The following is a 21,662-nucleotide window of genomic DNA, read 5'->3' as shown; positions in this document are numbered from 1 at the left end:
TCGCAGAGTACATTGTCTTCTTCCACCCCTTTTATTATTATTATTATTTATTATTTTTCCATCTTTAAAATTCCTATTCAACCTGCTCCTTCTGCCCACAATTTCAACGCATGCTTATTTATTTATTATTATTATATTAAAATTTTGTTATTTTTTAATATAAAGGACATTGGTCGGCCTGGCTCTCGAAAAACGACGAAGACAGCAATTCAAATCATTTGGGTAGAATGGTAACTTCGCCATCCTGAACTCTAGACAATGATCCTGGTCGAACTGGGTGGGCCCGGCCCACTCATATGATTCCGTGGGGCCCATAAAACCTACCCTCTCGTGTGTCTCGACAAAGTGGATTAAATGTTTTTTATATATATAAATAAAGTGGGGTTTTTAAAAATAAAGATTATGTGAAGAAGTGCAATACGACGTCGTGTGGTCTAATCAAAATGGAAGGGGGGGGGGGGGGGGGGGGGGGGGTCGTGTGTTTTGCATGGGATTGAATGGGTGATTGGACGGCTCCTTATGTCAACCAGGCTGTGGTCATCTCCTTCTGACCACTACTACCATTTCTCTCTTCCCCGTCATCATTTCGTAATTATAGTTTTTATTTTTTATTTTTTCCATCCCATTTTATTTATTTATTTATTTTTATATAAAAAGTTAAAATTATATTTAAAGCTTTTTTCTATTTAATTTTTTTTTTTTTTTAACAAGTTCCTCCATTTTCAAATTATTATTAATTGATTCAAAATAAATTTGAAATTTCTAAAAATATATTAAAATAAAAAATTATCTTTAATTATCTTCGTTCGGTTGTGACGTTTTGTGTAATTATATGTTCATTATATATTATTGTGTTAAATAATAATAATTATGCAATAAAGTGGAGGTGGGCATGCATGGAGTGATTGATTGGGCAGGACGGAAAACAAGTCGGTCAGCTAATCCAAACAGGGCCGTACAGCGGTCAGGCCAAACCCATTCTTACCGCTCCCTAACCCTTTAGCTCCTACCTCTGAAACCTTCCATGACAGCTGCTTTAGATCATTAAAGATAAATCATTTAGTATATCAACGTAACAATTAATCGTTTAATATTGAGCTTTCTTTCGATATTTTTAAAACACGTCTACTAATTAGAGATTTTCAATCGATATGGGATCTTTTAATCTATCATCTTCGAAGCCAGCGTCCTCGCTGACCCTTGTTTTCCTCTCCAATCGATATGAGATCTTACATCGATTGAAGAGTGAAACGAAACAGTTTTTATAAGAGTGTGAAAACTTCTACCTGACAACGAAAAACCCGAAAGGGAAAGTCTAAAAAAGACAATATATACTAACGATAATTTCATATGCTCGTGATCACTGTCGTCCCCCAACGACATCTAAGAAAGGTTTTTCTTAATGGTTCGTGCCTTAGATTTATACTCGGATTTGAAATGTGGGAGCGGAATTGGAATTGGAATTCTAAACATTAGATTCATATTTATAAAACTGGATTGAAGAAGAAGGAGAAGAAGATTGGTTGGGGAAGGATTTAAAAAGGGCAGAAAATGAGGGAGACAAAGGGGATTAATGATCAGTCACATCTAAGTACGTAAAAACAACAAAAGTAGTAAATATTCTGAATACAACTTTCCATCACCGTTCCACCAAATCTCTGTAATGGTCGCTCTGTTTTTCTCTTGTGTTTCTTATTATTGAAGTACCTAATAAATGCCCATCCAATTCCATTAATCACTTCCCCCTATCATCTATCTTTTTCAAAAATTCCCCTTTTTCCATTTTAATTTACTAATTTTCCTCACCTTATTATTCATCATCTTCATTAATGTTTCTCATCCAACGGACAGGGAGTTATTTATTTAATAAAAGTTTTTTATCAAACCCGAACAATTAAGTTGGGTTTAAACAAATGTCCCAACCCGATCGAACTTAACCCATGAACACCTCTGATCTAAGCTCAAAAGTTTAGAGATGAAAATTCTCCAAATTACAAATTTGATTATCTAATAAATTCAAATTAATTTTGGCGAGAATAAAATTAAGGTGGCGGATGACAGATACTTACAAGCTGGGCGTAAAAGGTTGGAAGCACTGAATGAGGATTTGTTCTTCACTATTGCAAATCACAGCCTCACTATCGTGGAAACCGACAAAATCCGACCCCCAAAAACGACGCCGTATTCTACATGCTCATCCGCCCTTTCTCCGCCGCACAACCAGCCACATTCGACAATTCCACCGTCGCCGGAATTTTAGAGTACCGACAATCCACGACTTCTGTTTTAAAGCCAACCCTTCCGCCTCTAAACGACACCGCATTTGCCGCGAACTTCACCGACAAATTCCGCAGCTGGGCCTTGGAACGAGGCTGTGTAATCGCCAGCCGAATCGGGCTTGTCAAGGGCCCAATGGGCCGATGATTGCGAGCCTCCATAAATAACGTTTCCTTTCATTTGCCCAGGACGGCTCTTTTGCAGGCCCACTATTTGGGCCGGCCCAATGGGGCTTACATGGCCGACTGACTTCCCAATGGCCCAGAACCGGGGACAGCGTTGAACAACACGAGGGTGAGAAATGGAAGGAGGGAACTGTAACAAGCACATGCAAATTGGTAGTAGATATTGTCCACTTTAACGTGTTACAAATCGTTGTCCGCTTCACGGCTTTAAAATACAGTTTCAAAACACATCGGTTAGGAAGAAGATTCCACACCATTATAAGAAATGATCCAATTTTTTTCTCCAACCAACGTGGAATCTCACAAATATCCTCAAAAGTTTAATGGGTCGCTATTCACTTTATTGCTAATAATCCATGTGGGCACATACATTTTGTAAAAAACACAAAATGTAAAATTGTCTCTTCTCTCTACTACGCATGACTCAATAGGTTAAAACACGTGCTCTCGACACGAAACCCGATCCTCTAATCCAAGATCCAAATCCTCTTACATCGCAACAAATAACCTCCCTAAACCTTTTAAAATGAATGGCTGTTATAGAGCATTTAACTAGCTAGCTGCCAATGAACAACAGCCAATAGACGTCAGTTTTGGCGGTGAATTCACTAATAACGTCAAATCATCTAATACAATAACTATTGATAGATGCCTACTATGACACATTGGCAGATAAATACCAAAATACATGAATTCCAAAGAACTACATATCATCATCCAACGGTCAAGAAATGTTCTCTAGGGTTATAGAACGATGGTTAAAACCTAGAAACCTTTGTTTTCTACAAAAATAATAACTATATCTCAAATAATTCATAATCGACAAATTCGTTGCCTAGTAGCCGTCCATTGCCGATGAGAGATCTCATGTTTCTCCATTTCCACATTTGAGTTTAAATGTAACAACTCAAGCTCACCGCAAGCAAATATTATTCTCTTTAGGCTTTCTTTTCCGGGCTTCCTCTCAAGGTTTTTAAAACGCGTTGCTAGGTAGAGGTTTCCACACTCTTATAATGAATGATGTTTTGGTGGGATCTCACATTAGATATATGGAATCAATATATGGAATCAAGGCTTTATAAATAGAAGAAGTGTCATCAAGCTTCAACCAATTATTATGGGTTCAGCTCAGATAATCTTCTTATTTTCATTTCTACAGTTGCTATTCCCCACACTTCCATCACTAGAGGCAACCCCCCTAGATAACACAAGACTATTCAGAGAATACATAGGAGCTGATGGCAATAATGTAAGATTTTCAGACGTACCTATTCATCCCGACGTCGAGTTCCACTTCATCCTCTCCTTCGCCATCGATTACACCGCTTCATCTTCTCCTTCTGCAACAAATGGCAAATTCAGAGTCTTTTGGGACGAACAAATCCTATCGCCTTCTTCTGTTTCTTCCATCAAGGCCCAGCATTCAAACGTCAAGTTCGCCCTCAGCCTCGGGGGCGATACAGCAGGCAAACAATTTGCATACTTCAAACCTAAATCCATTACATCTTGGGTTAAAAATGCTTTCGAGTCCATATCTCGTATAGTGAAGGAGTATGATATAGATGGGGCCGATATCGATTACGAACACTTCAAAGCACACCCCGATGTATTCACCGAGTGCATAGGGAAACTCCTGCTCCGTCTCAAACGTCAAAATGTCATTTCATTTGCATCCATTGCACCGTTCGACGACGACGCTGTCCAATCACATTACTTAGCTTTGTGGAGGAAGTATGGAGATCTAATAGACTATGTAAACTTCCAGTTCTATGCCTATGGAAAAGGGACCACAGTTTCTGAGTTTTTGAATCATTTTGAGACCCAAACCTCAAATTATCAAGGTGGTAAAGTTCTAGCAAGCTTTGCAACAGATGGAAGTGGAGGTTTGACACCAGAAAAAGGGTTCTTCAAGGCATGCAAAACCCTTCAAAGTAGGGGCAAACTTCATGGCATATTTGTTTGGTCAGCAGATGACTCAAAGAAGAACAAATTTCACAATGAAATACAAGCACAAAACCTTTTGGCCAATGCAGACTGATCAATCTCTTGATCAAATTGTATAAATAAGCATCAAATAATGTACCTTCTATATGTTCTTTGCAAAAAGTTGCCTTTCGCCCAGTTCTTCTTCCCTATAAACATCAGAGATCAACAGGCTACTCATTCAAACAAATAAATCATTGACCAGAAGGGGTCAGGGGAAGGGTTCTAATGTCAAAATTTCACAAGAATGAACACAAAATTAGCTTCCTAAGCGATTGATAATACTTTTGGTATAAAGAATCAAAATAGAAGGATGAAATAAAGCATCAAGCAATTACCATTGATAGCAATTAGTAAACTGAAGCAAGAACTGTGAGTTCATCCTTCCTTGTCTCATAAATTTCCTTTTCTTCTCTTCGTACGCTGTTGTTCCTCGGACCCATCATCACCCCCTTCTTCTAAACCTCGATTCTTCCTTTTTTTCTTCTCTTTCCTTTTCAATTCTTTGTCATCCGAAACTGGAATTTCCTCTTTCACCATAGCTCCTCCACTGTTGTTCTGAAAATCGTCATCTTCTTCTTCCCTGTTCTTCTTCTTCTTCTTCTTCCTTTTCTTCTTGGTCGACTCTGTTCCATCATCATTATCCTTGTTTGTGCTCTTTTCCTCCTCGGCGTCTCTTCTTCTCTGACCTTCACTCTTTACTTGATCCTTATCGTCACCCAAACTCTTCTTGTCCTCGTGCTTCTTTCTATCTTTCCCGCTTGCGATACTGTTCTCGACGAACTTCCCAGAAGCTTCAATTTCGCCATTATTATCGCTATTTCGCGATTTACTGTAACTTCGCCTGGCTCCAGCCTCATGTTCATCATCTTCAATCTTAGCGTGTCTATCCTCGCTCTTTTTCTTGTGCTTTTTTCCTTTTTTCTCAACTGCTACAACGCTCTTATCTTTATCACTTGATTCCACATCCATCTCTACTTTTCGGTTAGGTTTATCCTCAATTTCAGTCTTCAAGTCCTCGACCTTTCTCTTTCGATATTCACCCGATGCATCCTCAAAATCACCATTCCCACCGCTTTTCGTTTCTGTCTTCCCATCCTGCCCATCCTCAGATTGAACATTAAGACTCGGCTTACCGCTTCTTCCATCTTTTTCTCTCAGATACTCGAGGTTTTTCTTCTCGCCGTCTTCGATCCAATGTGGATTAACTCTGGGAGCCTCTGGATCGTTTGAAGCCTCGGATCCGTGATGCCGGTGCTTCCGATCAGACCGCGAAGATTTCAACTCCTTGTGGAGCTGCTTTAACTCGTTGAAAGAGGCGGAGGCGCGTCTCAGATAGGCGCAGATTGCTTTCGAAGCGCCATTGTCGACGGAGAGAAAGGAGGAGAGAGTGGACGCCGCTTTTGAGATAGAGATTGGCTTCGAAGAAACGATACTTCCGGTGACGGTCTTCATCGCCCCCTCCCTAGCGTTTTAGGGTTTAAGGGAAGAAGGAAATATAATGCGTTAGTGATTAACATTATATATTATATATTAGCGACTAATATCATTTTATAAATGTTCTTTATTGATGACACAAAAACTCATATATAAAAATTTCATAAAATAAAATAGTTTTTTTTCTTATTTCTTACTAGAGAAAAATAAAAATAAAAATAAAAATATATAATAAGTTTAATTACTTATTATATATATATATAATTTTTTTTTTTTTTATTAATTTTTTTTTATATGACAGGATCAAAATATCGATCCACCGTGATTTTGATGTCAAACACATGAATACATAGAAATATCTGTATGTATTTATTACGTTAATATAGAAAGAATCAAACGTTTAAAATAATAATTAGTATTTTATCTACAGAACTATATCTAAATTTATTTATCAATAAATTTTTATTTATCAGTAAATTTTTATCTTACTACCCGTGATCATCAGTCAGGTTTACATCTCATTCTTTCGATTTTAATCAATTCTATCTTATTTTATGTAATATAACCGAAAAATACTCTAAAATTTTTATGTGTAAGATATATTTTATTTAATTAGAAGTCTTTTTATTCATTATCAATTTGAGTATAGCTTAATAGCGGTTGACTCACTTGAAGTCAAAAGGTTGACTATGCTCCGAAAAAAATAAAAATATATCTATGAAAGTCAACAAATGACAATGAAAAATAACTCAGACCAACAAAATTATTAAAAAAAGGAGGCATAGGAGATTATTTCACCAACCACCATTACATTACAACATTCTTATTACATTGGGCAAAAAGATTAAATAAGCACTAAAAAATTTAAAGCTTTGAAGCCAAACAAAATTTCACAAGCTAAAGCGATCCAACGGTCCCCAATGCTGCAGAACTAGGAAGGTGATTTTGATCAGAACCAACAACGAAACTTATGATCATCAGAACACACTGAGGTCAAGAGCTTTTATGTCCAAATCTGGAGCTTTATTATTAGCATCTTTTTCGGGTTCGACGGTCAGGAAAAGAGACGCTTCGAGCTCGGGAGGATGCTGAAAAACAACCGGATATGTTATGAAATGAAGCTTCTCTATGAACATGATGATAAAAGATAAAATATGTTCAGCAGCACTTATGAGATTTTGTTTGTAGTTTACCATGCATCGAACGAGCGCCCAATTAACGCCTCGAAAGAAAGGATGTCGTTTGATTTCATTCGCTCCTTCTCGAGAACCCAATCGGTTTTTGGCGTCTCTATGCAGTAACCTACAGATTAACTGCTTCACACTGAGACTTGCCTGAAACATAAGAAAATAGAAGACTTAAATGTATTCCAATTAAAAGGAGAGGATTTCTGTCTAATAGCCCGAGCCCACCTCTGTTACGTATTGTTGTCAGCCTCATGGTTTTAAAATGCGTGTGTTAGAAACAGGTTTTCACACCCTTATAAGGGGAGCTTCGTTCCCCTCTCCAACTAATGTGGGACCTCACAATCCACTCCCTTAGAGACCCAACGTCCTTGCTGGCACACCGCTCAGTGTCAGGCTCTAATACCATTTGTAACAACCTAAACTCACTGCTAGCAAATATTGTCCGCTTTGGCCTGTTAGGTATTGCTATCAACCTCACAGTTTTAAAACGCGTCTGTTAGGGAGAGGTTTCCACACCCTTGTAAGGAGTACTTCGTTCCCCTCTCCAACCAATATAGGACCTCACAATCCACCCCTCTCAGGGGTCAATGTCCTCGTTGGCACACCGCTCGATGTCATACTTTGATACCATTTGTAACAGCCTAAACCTACCACTAGCATATATTGTCCGTTTTGACCCGTTACGTATCGTCGTCAGTCTCACAGTTTTAAAACGCGTCTGTTAGGGAGAGGTTTCCACACCCTTATAAGGGATGCTTCGTTCCCCTCTCCAACCAACGTGAGACCTCACATTCTATATTAGGAACAATTGAGCAGTAAAGGGTCAGATACTTCGAAGTCTTTACCGATATACTTCTCGGAAACTTAAGATCCTTATGAAGAATGTTGGCGAAAGTCTTTTGCCTTGTCTTCCCTCTAAAGGGTGTGTAGCCATAGAGCATCTCATATAGAAGGATACCTGAATTATAAGCCATAAGGGAACATAAGTAAAGGGAATTCAAATATAATCCTCAAATATTTTCAATAAGAAAAGAGCATAATGAAAATTACCCAAAGCCCACCAGTCCACTGCACTAGTATGGCCAGCCCCAGTAATAATTTCCTGCAAGAATTCAACACCGAAAACGATATAGAACTCGACGAGTTACACATTCATAACACGTAAAAACGAGAAAAAATCAGAGTTGAAGTTTCGTGAAATGAACAAATGTTATAGTATTTGTTGTTTTGGAGTTGAAGTTTGGCGTTTGCTAATACAAACCGGTGCTATGTACTCTTCGGTTCCGACGAAGGAGTTCGATGCTCGCATAGGTTCGGCCATAAAGACGGGAGCCTGTTGAGCTCTTGATTGTTTTTTCTTCTCATTTGTTGTTGGAAGCAAAAGCTGCAGAATTGCAGAATTCACATCAAGAGAAGTCCTATGACTTGTAAATGAAAACTTTACACTCTATTGATGTTGAACAATTGGGATACCTGAGGTTTACAAGACGTCAAACATGACAAGTCGAAATCCGTCAAGGCAACGTGTCCATTGCCTTGTAGTAGAACATTCTCGGGCTTCAGATCCCGGTAAATTATCCCTGAAACAACACGTAAAATTCAGAGCAAGAAACTTGAAGGGTCACTTTTCACTTTCTCTATCCCAAGCTGTAACAGCCCAAGCTCAAGCTCAAGCCTAAGCCCACTAGTTATAGATATTGTTCTCTTTGGGATTTCCCTTATGGGCTTTCCATCAAGGTTTTAAACCGCGTCTGCTAGGAAGAGGTTTTCACGCTCTTATAAAGAATGCTTCATTCCCTCTCCAACCGATGTGGGATCTCACAATCCACCCTCCTTCAAGGCCCAGCGTCCTCGCTGACACTCGTCCAGTGTCTGGCTCTGATGCTATTTGTAATAGCCCAAGCCCACAGCTAGCAGATATTATCCTCTTTGAGCTTTCCCTTCCGTATTCCCCTCAAGGTTTTAAAACGGGTGTGCTAGGGAGAGGTTTTCACACTTTTATAAAGAATGCTTTGTTCCCCTCTCCAACCGATGTGGGATCTCACACAAACCCGACCTTACCTTGACAATGAAGGTACTCCAATGCGACGATAACTTCAGCAGCATAAAACCTACATTCATTGGTCATTTTACATCAGTTAGACATAATGAGTGTTAGAATGCCATGATTTGGCTTAATGTTACCTCACAGCATCTTCCTTCAAGACCTTTGTGGGTTGTCTGTCCAAAAGCAGAAACAGTTCTCCACCAGGACAGTAATCAGTTATAAGACAAACATGTGTTTTTGTCTGCAAAATAGCTCAAACTTTAGAATTTTATTTACCAGACCATAAAAACGGACGAGAACGTAATAACGAACAAGCTACCATTGAAAAGACCAAAGGAACGGGGACAACAACTACCTATACTAAAGCACAGGCTAATACGAGCCAACCAGAAGAAGCAATGCTTAACCATTTCGGTAAGAAACGCCAATAAACATATATTAATTTTTTTGCATATATCGAACTTCCTAACCTGAAATGAAGCGTACAATGCAGGAAGAAAAGGATGATCCAACATGTCGAGTATTTCCCTCTCGGCGCAAGCTCGATGCACCTGAACGTATTAAGGCCTCGTTCGTTGAAAGCAAAGTGAAATGTAATAGAATTTCTAACATGAACCAATGAAAATGTATTCAAAACCTTGTTACGGTTGAGCATAACACCCTTATCCATTGCCTTCATTGCAAAAAATTGATCAGTTCCACACAGTTCTACCAAATGCACGCTGCAGCCAACAATGTAAACAATGATTGGTGCTTCCTTATTGATACCAGTCGGCTAAAACAACGGCGATCGATTCAGAACACGACCGATATAAACGGGATAGAAACAACACAAACCTGCCAGTATCGCCGGATCCCAACGGTTTAACTGGCTTGAAATGTTTCAGTTCGATCTGTTCTCCGCTGTCTAAAATCTGTAACAGAAGAGGACAACATCTGTTAACGATAGCGGAGATAGCGGAAATTGTGAGCCTCATAAACAGATTACTACCAGCAATTCATGTTTCTTTGTTCACTTTTATATACTTTTATGTAAAAACATTACCTTCTGGATAGCTTTCCAGGAAGGACTGTCCTTTCTGTGAGGTTTAGGTTGAACCATCTTAGAATGATTTGCCCATAAATCTTCTGGTGTCTATATGTTGAAGAAATTTCTTGTGAGAAACAGAAAGAAACTTCAAATTGTTGCAAGAAATGCATAAGTATTCATCGTACCAAATTGGCGTCGGGAAGTTCTCGAGCTGCCAAATCGACATTTTCTGCAGTTTCTTTTATCTGGCAGTGGAAATCGAGCAACGTCACAAAATGGTAACACTCTATTTAGTTCAATGAAATACATGTCATTACTTTATTGTGAGATCCCATATCGGTTAGAGAGAGGAACGAAACATTCTTTATAAGGGTATGAAAACCTCCCCCTAAAAATCTTGAGAGAAACCCCGAAAGGGAAAGCCTAAAGAGAACAATATCTGTTAGCGGTGGACTTGGTCTGTTACAAATGGTATTAGAGCTAGACACCGTGCGGTGTGCCAACGAGGATGCTGGGCCCCGAAGGGAGGTGGGATTGTGAGATCCCACATCGATTGGAGAGGGAAACGAAGTATTCTTTATAAGGAAACCTCTCCCTAGCAGATGCGTTTTAAAACCTTGAGGGGAAGCCCGGAAGGGAAAGCCCAAACAGGACAATATTTGGCGGTGGGCTTGGGCTGTTACAAATGATATCAGAGCCAGACACCAGGTGCCAGCGAGGACGTTGGGCCCCGAAGGGGGGTAGATTGTGAGATCCCACATCGATTTGAGAGAGGAACGAGTGTCAACGAACACACTGGATCCCGAAGAGGGGGGATTGTGAGATCCCACATTGACTGGAGAGGGGAACGAATGCTAGCGAGCACGGTGAGCCTCGAAGGGGGGTCGAATGTGGAAACCTCTCCCCAGTAGACATGTTTTAAAAACTTTGAGGGGAAGCCCAAAAGGGAAACCCCAAAATGACAATATCTACTAGCGGTGGCCTTGGTCTCTTACATTTCGTGTGCAATACTAAATTCCAAATGCAGAGAATCTTAAAGCGTGACAATGTTCATATAAAAACAACCAACCAATTTTTCGCCGTGCTTCGCAGTAGTTTCCGGTATGCAATTGCTTAGCGGTTCGACATGCTGACTACCATCGAGTTGAACTCCAATGAAATACTGAACTTCTCCCTGTTAGCAAAAGCAATCACTTATCTTTTTCGGCTCAAAACCACGGCCGTGTTACTCATAAAACAGCCTCTCGAAATCCGACCGATACGAGATACGTATTAAAAGTTAAAAAGTTGGAGAAGTGTACCTTCTGGTCACGCATAGGTTGTAGATGAAACAGGTTCCAAAACTTCTTACCTGAATTGAGATTCATTAAGCAAAAAAACAAGTCTTAAAGAACACTCAAACAAGCATCATAGTACTTAACCAAGAACAAGCATACCACTTTTTGTGTAGTTAATAAGCTGCACGGTAACTTCGGTTTGGTTGTCGATTGCATCTCTTATTTTCTTGACGGTCGCTCGATCGGTTTCGGGACCTTGCAGAAATCTACAACATATTCAGAATAAGAACAGATATTGTAATGTTCATTCAACTAAACTTACATAGGAAGTATGAACATGCCTGCAATTTCGTCCCAAGATTTCTTCTCTACTGTACTCGGTTAGCTCCAGGAAGCTATCAGAAGCAAAGATCTGAATATGGATAATAAACACTTAACTTCCTTAATTCTTACATTACATAAAACCGACACGGTAAGAGTTGAAGTAAGGATCTTACAATGGGATTGTCGGGCAATCTAGGATCGGTAATGACGAAGTTTTTCTCTATACGTTCGAGGGTGGTAGCTAAATCAATACCCTTCCTCATTTCCCTCTGCCTTACTTTGTCGTCGACACTATCTGGTCTATCGTCGTCATCAGTGTCGTTATCGTCGTCGGAACCATTTTCAACGTCGATGATATCAACATTTGATTGACTTTTCCTCATAATCCTTAATCATAGGAAGAGATCATATTAGAAACTTTTCAGTCTAGATTATTCAAACTCACAACATATAATTTATTAAAAAGAGTTCATTTGAATTTAGTTAATATAATCCATCTTTCTCGCTTTCGCTCTTTTTCCCAATCAATCGCGAGGGTTCCGGACATCAGAACGCAAGCGCCGGAATCGAACAGAACGTCCGAGGACGAAAGAAAATTCAGTCAGTAAAGTAGACGACTGACAGAAAGAGGAGAGGTTTAAGCACTTTCGATTCGGTAATAGGCAATAAGACAGTTTGCTCTTACGTACCGCTTGTGCGTTCTCTCTCTTGCCTGTGTGTACGTACTTTAAGCAGCCTTTGCGTAGATCACGGGTCAACTCTTTTTAAAGGAGCCTCCCGAAGCCATAGAATAACCCTCTACAGCATCGCAACTTCGTACATGCATAGGTGATAGTGAGATCCTGGGCCAAAGACCATACTTTCTTTTGCCACTACGCCTTCGGCATTGGCACTCAGTGGATGGAGCCCTACAGATTGTTTTTACTCGCTAGACCAACAGAACAAAGTTGATTCTGTTCATGCTTTAGACAATTCGGCTACCTGTCCTTGTGGGAATCTCAAATTGTCTCTCTAAACGAGATCGAATCTTTCCTAGCCTCTTCCTATTATCCCTTACTCGTTTTCGGGTTGGGTTCAGGGTTCAGGGTTCAGGGTTCAGACACCCTTCTCCTCTACTCGTTACCGGTTAGTTGTTCTTTTCGAATTTGGTTTTGCTTTGTTGGGGTCTTTATTATTTAGACGGTAACTTAAAAGAAGTGCTTGTCTAAACCCTTTGCATCTATTTCCAGCTTGATATGGACCCGGGCCTAAGATTGTCATACCACTTGTAAGCCATATTTAAATTTTTATTTTTTAAAAGAAAAATAGTAAATAAATATAAAAACATATATTATTTTAGGCGAAAAAAAAAAGAGGGAAAAAAAAAAAGAAACCGTACCCCATAAATGAACGACGGCTAGACTTCTTGGGTTTCTTGTCGGGAACCTCATTGATACGCTGCATCGACCTTCGACTTCCTCGTCCAGTTGAAGCTGCAGCGCTCTCTGACTTTCGCCTAACCATACCAGTTTCAAATCTGTCGCCGTCATTATCCCCGCCGCCGCCGCCGCCGGATTTTCTAAATAGCCGACGGTTCATAGATTCACTTAGAGCCCGAGGCCTAGACTCACTTAGAGACCGTGGCCTTTTCACCGCCTGCACAAGCTCCGTCACCGAGCTGGTGGCCATCTCCTTCTGACGTGCTGCAACAAAATTACCCAAATTTAATCACTTTTACAGCCAAATTCACATTTTTTATACATTCATGTAAAAGATCATAAAGAAGTTGAAAGGAAGGGCAATACCGTCATAACGAATCAAGGATTCTGGCAAGCCATTGGGACGGACCATCTTGTCTTTGAACCCCTCTGTGTGTTTGCTCACCTCCACTTGCATTCTGCCACATCAGTAAACCCATTAAAAAAATTAATTAAACTCATAGATTCGTGAACTTTCGATCTTGTATCTAATAGGTCACTAAGTGTCCCATACACTCATAAAATTGAACTTCATGTCCAAGAGAACCTAAAAGTTCAATAACAGCTCGTGAATTTTCAAAATATTAGATTCATTGTCTGAATCCATGTTGTATGATGGAAAGAAGTTGACCTTCTTACTTCTCTCATGTTACAATCCACTACCTACAGAACCCCCTTTCTCCTCTGTCCACAGAGACAAAATGGAGGACTAGTGCCAACAGTTCATCACGAAAGAAAGGTATAACAGCTCAAGCCCACCGCTAGTAGATATTTGTCCGCTTTGGCAAGTTACGTATCATCGTCAGTCTCACGGTTTTAAAACACGTCTACTAAGGAGAGGTTATCACACCCTTATAAAGAATGCTTTGTTACCCTTCCAACCGATGTGGGATCTCACAATCCACCCCTCTTGGGGCCTAGCATCCTCACTACCACACCACTTGGTGTCTGGCTCTGATACCATTTGTAATAGTCCAAGCCCACCGCTAGTAGATATTGTTTGCTTTGGCCATTACATATCGCTATCAGCCTCACGATTTTAAAATGCGTCTACTAGGGAGAGGTTTCCACACCCTTATAAGAAATGTTTCGTTCCCCTCTCCAATTGACGTGAGATCTCACAAAACGACTCACTAAGCCGAGATCACTCACTAATACTAATCGAATACTAAAAAGATCGAACGGTGAAGATTTAACGAAGATAGAAGAGGGAGAGGCCCACATTCTATCACAATCAAGCATTGAATCAATAGGCAAGAGAACAATACAAATTAAAAGAAAAGTTGGGAAGAAAATTATTAAAGGAGCTTGGGAGAATGCCCACTTCATGTTCATCATGTGATATGTTTTTGTAAGTTGTAGCACAAATCAAACTCATTCATAATAAAAGGTACTTGGATTTTGGGATGCCCCATATGCCAAAATCTTCCCTTCATAACACATACATCCTACACACACACATTGCTTCCTTATTTCATGGCTTTGGAATTGTTTTTTCCCCATAATTGACTTCATTTCTCCCTCCCAAAAGTACACTCTCTCGTGAGTTCATATCCATAGCCCTGCCCTACCTATCTATCACCGTGCCTATATCACTTTAAAAACGCAAGTCCACCGCCGATAGATATTGTCCGCTTTGACCCCTTACATATCGCCGTCAGCCTCACGGTTTTAAAGCGTGTCTGCTAGAGAGAGGTTTCCACACCCTTATAAGAAATATTTCGTTACCCTCTCCAAACAATGTGAGATCTCACAATAGGCAGTGTGCCAGCGAGGACGCTGGCACCCAAGGGGGGTGAATTGTGAGATCCCACATGGGTTGGAGAGGGGAACGAAGCATTTCTTATAAGGGTGTGGAAACCTCTCCCTAACAGACACGTTTTAAAACCGTGAGACTCACGACGATACGTAACGAACCAAAGCAGACAATATCTACTGGCAATGGACTTGAGTTGTTACATTAGTGAACTTTTATCCCTCTTATTGGACCTACCTTTGACTTAAGACTACGTGCTTACAGAAGTGTTTGTTAAATTACAAATATAACCCTGTTCGTGTATATTTGATTCCACAACTTTCAAAATTATAAACATAGTCGTGAACTTTTGAAAATTCATGAATCTACCCGACACAAACTCCAAAATTCAAGGACTAAACTTGTAATTTAATCGAATGGATATAAACAGGGAGATAGAAGGACTAACCCAATAAATTTGAGAACCTTGCCATCATCATCTTTGATGGGCGAAATAGTAAGAAGGTTCCAGAAAGGGGTCCCATCTTTCTTGTAATTCAACAACCTCCCACAGTAACTCGTCCCAGCTTGTAAACCTTCCCGGATCTTGGCCACATCTTCAGGGTCTGTGTCTGCACCCTGTAAAAATCGACTGCAAATCCAAAGATTTATAATTATTACTACAATTTAAAGAAATTTAGTATCAATTTCTTTCTTCAATTATGAAGAAAATTGCTTAATTCTTCTGCAATTTCATAATTATTACTTCAATTTAAAGAATAAATTCAGCAGAAATTTGCATATAAATGTGTTGAAAATGGATACCAGTTTCTTCCGATGACCTCCTTGGAGGTGTAGCCGGTCATCTTGAAGAATCCGGCGCTGGCGTACATAATCGGATAATCCGGTTTCGTAGCATCGGAAACCACGAATGTTTGTTGAAAAGTCGACAGAGCGTCTTTCAAATCCTCGGAGACTCTAGGAAACCCCCTTTCTCTTCCCCCTTCTTCCGACATGTCGCCCGAACTTCGCACCGAGTTATTGGAACCTCTTCTGGAATTCTCTTGTTTAATATTCGGTTCATCGCCGCCGGAAGTTCGAACTCCGACTCCCTGAGGCTTTCCCGTCTCCGTATCGGTTTTCAGTACCAGTCCCCACTCGGCAGCGCGTAAAGCTGCGGAGCCGACTTCGTCCGCCGATTGCGGCTTTTCTGACGGCGGTTTGTCGCTGAGAATCGCCGAGATGGTTTTCTGGACGACCGGCGATGAAGGTTGTGGTGGAGCGTTCGAGTCCTTGAAGGCCATCCATGACGTTATCTCGTCGCCGGTTTTACTCGCCGGTTTAGCGGCGAGTTTGGCCGAGTCCGCCTCCGCCCAACTTGGCCACGTTGGGTTCGCTCGAGAAATGGAGTTGATCGAATGGGGTGAGTACGCGGCCGAGGGATTGAAAACCTCTAGCGATCCTCGCGCGTCCCGAGGAAATGGCGCGAGAGGCGAGGAGTTTGATGCTGGTTTATCCAACGGTTCCATTAGGTCTCTGCATGAACATCACAATATCAAAATGTGGAATTATATATATAAATCATAATTTTCTTACAAACCTTATCCACTTTAATTCAAAAAAAATTAATTAATTACACGTAAAAATCATTTTATCATCTAAAAATAATCCAAAATTCCAATATCAGATATTTTCGTTCTTTGAGGTGCGAGTCTATCTGGACTAGTCATGAAACGGTAGGACATAGATAAGACGACGACATTTTGTTGATTGATGGACGACAAATTATGCAAGTTAAAAAGATATTACGATCATTTGGCAAAAAAAAACCCGTCTTGTGTAGTGACCAGCTCGAACACCTCAATCAATCTATTTCTAGCTCTCGTACTATGAAGGGTATTATTGTAAAATTTATATATTATTTCTAAAGAAACGGGATATGAAATGGTATTACAACGATCTAAAACGAAGAATTTAGTTCATCACGTCGTTTCAAAATCTAATATTTATTTATAATTCATAAATGAGGAAAATAAAAACAAATATTATTTTGTTTAATTATTTAATATGAGGAAGGCTTACCTCGGAGAAAGGTGGTTGAAAGAATTGGAAGAAGCGGAGAAGAGCGGCGGTGGGGAGAACGGGGAAAACGGGACTTTTTAAAAGCGCCTTTTGGAATCAAAAAAATGAAGGATTGAAAGAATGAGTGGAAAAGGTTAAGGCTCTCCCATTCCTCAAAGGACCCCCAAATATGCCACATGCTTCACAAATTTCCATGCACCGTAAATTGTAGCTCGGTTTCATATACTCATTAGTCTCGAACTCGAGTTTACGAGAAGTTTGTATTATAATACGAAGATTATAAGAGATCTGCACCTCTCGATATAAAACTATTCTCAATAAGTCATGACAATTACTGCATTGCCTTTGAAGCACCACAATCGTAGAGTTCGAATTACACAAATGAATACAAAAATTGTCGGGACAAAATTTACTTCACTGAATTTTTTTAAACAAAGCCCAACATCACCATGATATCGCCCCTTTAGAAACTTCTAGTGTCCATCAGTATTGAGTGTGCATTTCAACCTTGAGTAATAGTACGATTTTGTCTCGGCTCTTGACATTGCCTCTTTTAAGTTCCAATAACTCTACAAAGTATTAGTAGGAGCATTTTAGGAAGACCAAAAGAAAAAGTGAAATAATTTATGTTCAAAGTAGACAATGTGATATTCGTTGAGGATGCAAATAATAGACGTTGTCTCGATACGAGGCATTTTGGAGAAACCCAAAGCAAAATGAACAAATATCATGTCATTGCAAAAATTATTGTTTCCCATCAATATTACTGTAAAAGATTGTTGTTTCAATCATTGATATCAAATACAGATGGTGATAAATTATCTTATTTCTTGTAACTCTTAATATTTGTCTTGAATACCACAATTTGCTCGGAATATAGACCATAAATGAAAATAATATAATAATAATAATAATTATTATTATTTTTTATTTGGTGAGATATTATTTAAGGAAAAGATGGGAGGGAAATGGAGTTGCCAAAAGAAGACGAAAACACAGATGGGTGGCTCAGCCGACCGCTTCATCTCGCCACCATTGGCCCTTCGTATCACCATGTCTCGCTGCCGGCCGTCTCGGATTCTTTTTTTCACGACTCCTTCCATTGGACGGACACGGGACAATCCGACGAATTAAAATTACTTAGTTTAATCCAACGGTCTCCATTGACATTCCTTTATAACCTTGTAATGAGTGTATATTTTTCTGATGTACTTTTCATTTCGCTGGAGGTGATAGTTATTTGTGTTAAATTTTGCTAAATTTCCTAAAAATATTTAAGAAAAAAATAAAGTAAAAATCTATAAACACTCTTTAACTTCAATAAATATTAAAATTTACACAAAATTAAGCATCACTAATGTACAACATTGATGATTGAATTAATGTTTTAAACCCTAATATTTTCAGTGAAGAATTTTCAAATAAAAAATTATTGCAAGGTACAATTTAATTATCATTGTCTTCATTCTCATCTACTCTTTTAGAAACAAGTGTCTAAAGAATCAAATGAAAATCAGAATCCTTTATCTCAAAAGGTTAGAGAGAGAAGAACATCCATAAAAAAAATAACAAAAAAGTTGAACAAACACGTAGAATGCACAATCCATGTTGGAGAAAAGAAAAGAAAATTCTTTCATAATTCAAAATTCGTGGTCGCAATAATGAATGCAGAGAACTATATTATAAAAATTTGGCTCAATTATTCAATTATACATTTTACATTTTACGACATTTTAAATCGAATTACCGGCAGGTCATATTTTCTTCATAAAAAAATATGGAGGAAATCAATTATTAACCCTATACCAACCTTGGCCAGAGTTATCCTGTTTTTTAACAGTTAATCTTGTATATTAATATCATTATTCAATTTTATTAAAATGAAAGGGTAAATTTAGCAAAAAATAAATAATAAGTAAACTATTAAAAAAAAAACACACACACCTTTATTTGAAAAGTAAGTTCAAATTTAACTTCGTGAAGTCAAGAATTTCAAGTAAAAATTAATACATATTACGTCTAGGATAAGGAAAAATCTAAAAAATAAAAATTAGTGTAAATTTAGAAATTCAACAAAGTGACTCAATCAATTCAGATATTGTTGGAAAGTAAATAGACTTCAAGAATATTTTCTGAAAATAAAATATCAATTTTGATCTTATATTTTAAATTTTATTTTATTTTAGTTATTAGAATTAGTTTATTTAAAAAATAAAATAAAAAACATGTACAAATTTAGTTATCATATTTTAAATAATTTTTTTAGTTCAATTCTTTGAAATGAATTTTTATCCAAAATTGTCGAATAATAACAATAATTCTCATACAATAAAAATTTATAAAAATGAAGAAAAAAAAAAAAAAAAAAAAAAAAAAAACTACTAACCGTATAAACTAATTTAAACCATTATTAATAGTCTAAAAACTCCCCTCAATTTCCACAAGAAATCCAATTTCCGGGTCTTTAAATTGGGCAGCGGAAATACCTAAAATCCTAGTGGTCGCTAATCATGAGTGTGAGGTGTGACAGAGACGAATGAGGGAAGGAAGGAGGCTGGTGGGGCCCACAGACACGTGAAATTACCTTTTTAGTTCTTGTTTGTTATTTCATTTAAGCTTAATATCTGGGTCACGGCTCTGAGTGTGAGGACGGGATGGCCGAAATGGGAACTCACATCTCACATCAAACGACCTACTGCCTAAAGTATTGTCCCTTTCCTAATATTAATCAGTCCTACATATATATATATATATATATATATATATTTCTTTTTTATTCAATTTTGGGCCTTAATATGGTCCCCATTCAACTGGCAGTTGTTTTGTGTGAAGTTCTCCAGAAAGGCAGAAACAGTGAAAAGGAAGGCCGATGGAATCACGTGCCTCATGTGCAATCGCAAAATAGACTAGACTCTACCCTCTCCTACGGATCATAGGCATCAAGGTCATGATCATCTGTCCAATGATATTTGGTTTGGGCTGGACCGGCCCATAGGTTATAATAGGTCTTATAGCTCATAAATATTGATGTATTTAGGATGAGAATAAAATTAACCTATTAGTTTCAAAATATTTGTTCTCCATAACTCTCTCCATAACAATGCTAGATATTGTCCACTTGGACATAAACTCTCATGGTTTTATTTTGGGCTTTTCAGAAGTACTTACACCAATAGAGATAATATTCTTTTGTTATAAATTATGATCATTCTCTTAAATTGAGAGGCAGACTTTCATCAACAATATTTTCATTGAATTGGTTTTCTTTTCTTCTATGTATATATTGTATGAGTAAACCTGACGCCAATGCATCATATGAGGATAGTTTTGTCAGTTGTCACCCCCTCATCTCTATCAACAAAGTTCCTAGCTATTCCATTTTCAGTGAAATTACTATTGGATTTCTAAATGATAAAATTCATTTCTCAATTGATCTTACCTGGTGTCCGTAAATCTCGAGCGCCAACGCTGGTTAGATTCAGAGGACTCGAAGCAATGTGCATTCCGGCATCTCCTAAGATGGCAAGTTCGACATGATCAATGTACTTCGGCGCCTCCGGAAACTCACTTGCATAAACTGCTTTAATTCCTCCATCGTTGATCACCAAATTCACTGCATTCGCAAGGGAAAAAAACGATTTACAAATTACTGGACAGAGGAGGCAAGAAACTGCAAGATGAAATAAAGAAAAAGAGAATGGAAGAGAAGAGTAGAACTAGAATTAAATCTATAGTTCAACAAATTCTTGATAAAATTAAGACTAGAAAGTAAAAGAAACTCCCTAGGTTAGATCATTCTTTCCGAGAGATGTACCAAATCACATATGCAAGAAACAGAAACAAATTGCGAAGAGAGAATATTCGATCGAAAAAATTACCGTCAGAAACTGATTCTTGAAACTCTTGAAGAAATTTACCTGGATAAGATGACCACCAGAGAATGAAGAGGACGAGGAGCAGAATCAAAGGAATCAAATGAATCCACCTCTCCGAGAATTTGTATCGCGAATTGTGATCTCGCTTCCGACACGAAGGATCGGAAACTGGAAGAATGCTACCGCTGGAATCGTCCATTGATCTTGTTTCTGGAGAGCATCTTCCTTGTGGCTCTTGTGCCGGGCTGAAGATTATGCTACAATGATCGTCAGTTGTTGCTCGAAACGAACTCGAAGTCGAAGATCTCTGCTGCATTTATCAACGACGAAGATAGGGTTTGGGGTTCGAGAAGGTAGGAATTCGGGCTGTGCTTCTTCTATTTATATTCTGTTTGCGTTAGGCTTTGCGCCGATTTTCGGCGGGAAATTTCACTACTCGTGCCGTGCACGTGATAAGATTTAATTATTACTCCATTTGTTGTTCCATTATATAGTCTTTTTTTAATTTCTTACCTATAATTCAATTTTTTTATAAACAAAAAGTGTAATATTAATTTAAATTTATATTTGTTGTGGATTATTAGGAGTGAGTCACACATTGGTTAATTTAGTGGAAGATCATGAGTTTATAAGTGAAGAATACTATCTCCATTAGTATAATATTTTTTGGGGAAACTTAAACCAAAGAACTTATGCTCAAAATGGACAATATCGTTATGATTCCTAACAGTATCAACGAAAAATGATATAACTTTTTTTATTATTT

General features: G+C 38.5%; 3 protein-coding genes and 1 pseudogene across 7 annotated transcripts; 1 reads left to right on the top strand and 3 right to left on the bottom strand.

Annotated features, from left to right (window-relative positions):
- Positions 1-3,556: 3,556 nt before the first annotated feature.
- Positions 3,557-5,958, bottom strand: LOC111776833 (uncharacterized). 4 transcript variants are annotated; one of them, XM_023656218.2, is made up of 4 exons: positions 4,784-5,958; positions 4,546-4,594; positions 4,049-4,159; positions 3,557-3,952 (listed from the first exon to the last, which is right to left on the bottom strand). In XM_023656218.2, exon 1 carries the CDS (start codon positions 5,898-5,900, stop codon positions 4,839-4,841), a length of 1,062 nt encoding a protein of 353 aa, XP_023511986.1. In that variant the 5' UTR covers positions 5,901-5,958; the 3' UTR covers positions 3,557-3,952; positions 4,049-4,159; positions 4,546-4,594; positions 4,784-4,838. The 4 variants fall into 4 exon arrangements, with proteins under 4 accessions (XP_023511986.1, XP_023511988.1, XP_023511987.1 ...); XM_023656220.2 differs by having other exon boundaries at positions 3,557-4,159; XM_023656219.2 differs by lacking the exon at positions 4,049-4,159.
- Positions 3,565-4,500, top strand: LOC111776838 (chitinase 2 pseudogene; annotated as a pseudogene).
- Positions 5,959-6,614: 656 nt separating the features above from the next.
- Positions 6,615-17,160, bottom strand: LOC111776792 (phototropin-1). The gene is made up of 23 exons (XM_023656159.2): positions 17,022-17,160; positions 15,765-16,475; positions 15,409-15,591; positions 13,532-13,623; positions 13,126-13,429; positions 11,921-12,134; positions 11,765-11,835; positions 11,583-11,689; positions 11,448-11,497; positions 11,216-11,320; positions 10,332-10,391; positions 10,162-10,251; positions 9,954-10,030; positions 9,754-9,838; positions 9,587-9,667; positions 9,254-9,357; positions 9,131-9,180; positions 8,543-8,649; positions 8,331-8,453; positions 8,120-8,171; positions 7,915-8,027; positions 7,076-7,216; positions 6,615-6,970 (listed from the first exon to the last, which is right to left on the bottom strand). Exons 2-23 carry the CDS (start codon positions 16,466-16,468, stop codon positions 6,860-6,862), a joined length of 3,024 nt encoding a protein of 1,007 aa, XP_023511927.2. The 5' UTR covers positions 16,469-16,475; positions 17,022-17,160; the 3' UTR covers positions 6,615-6,859.
- Positions 17,161-17,275: 115 nt separating this feature from the next.
- Positions 17,276-21,245, bottom strand: LOC111776853 (uncharacterized). 2 transcript variants are annotated; one of them, XM_023656247.2, is made up of 3 exons: positions 20,939-21,245; positions 20,461-20,634; positions 17,276-17,590 (listed from the first exon to the last, which is right to left on the bottom strand). In XM_023656247.2, exons 1-3 carry the CDS (start codon positions 21,210-21,212, stop codon positions 17,505-17,507), a joined length of 534 nt encoding a protein of 177 aa, XP_023512015.1. In that variant the 5' UTR covers positions 21,213-21,245; the 3' UTR covers positions 17,276-17,504. The 2 variants fall into 2 exon arrangements, with proteins under 2 accessions (XP_023512015.1, XP_023512016.1); XM_023656248.2 differs by lacking the exon at positions 17,276-17,590 and adding an exon at positions 17,942-18,244.
- Positions 21,246-21,662: the final 417 nt, after the last annotated feature.

This window comes from Cucurbita pepo, chromosome 16 (genome assembly GCF_057944985.1).
Source record: "Cucurbita pepo subsp. pepo isolate OVF chromosome 16, ASM5794498v1, whole genome shotgun sequence".
Lineage (NCBI taxonomy): Eukaryota > Viridiplantae > Streptophyta > Magnoliopsida > Cucurbitales > Cucurbitaceae > Cucurbita > Cucurbita pepo.
The sequence above is the reverse complement of the archived record's forward strand: the minus strand, read 5'-3'. Positions and strand labels throughout refer to the sequence as shown.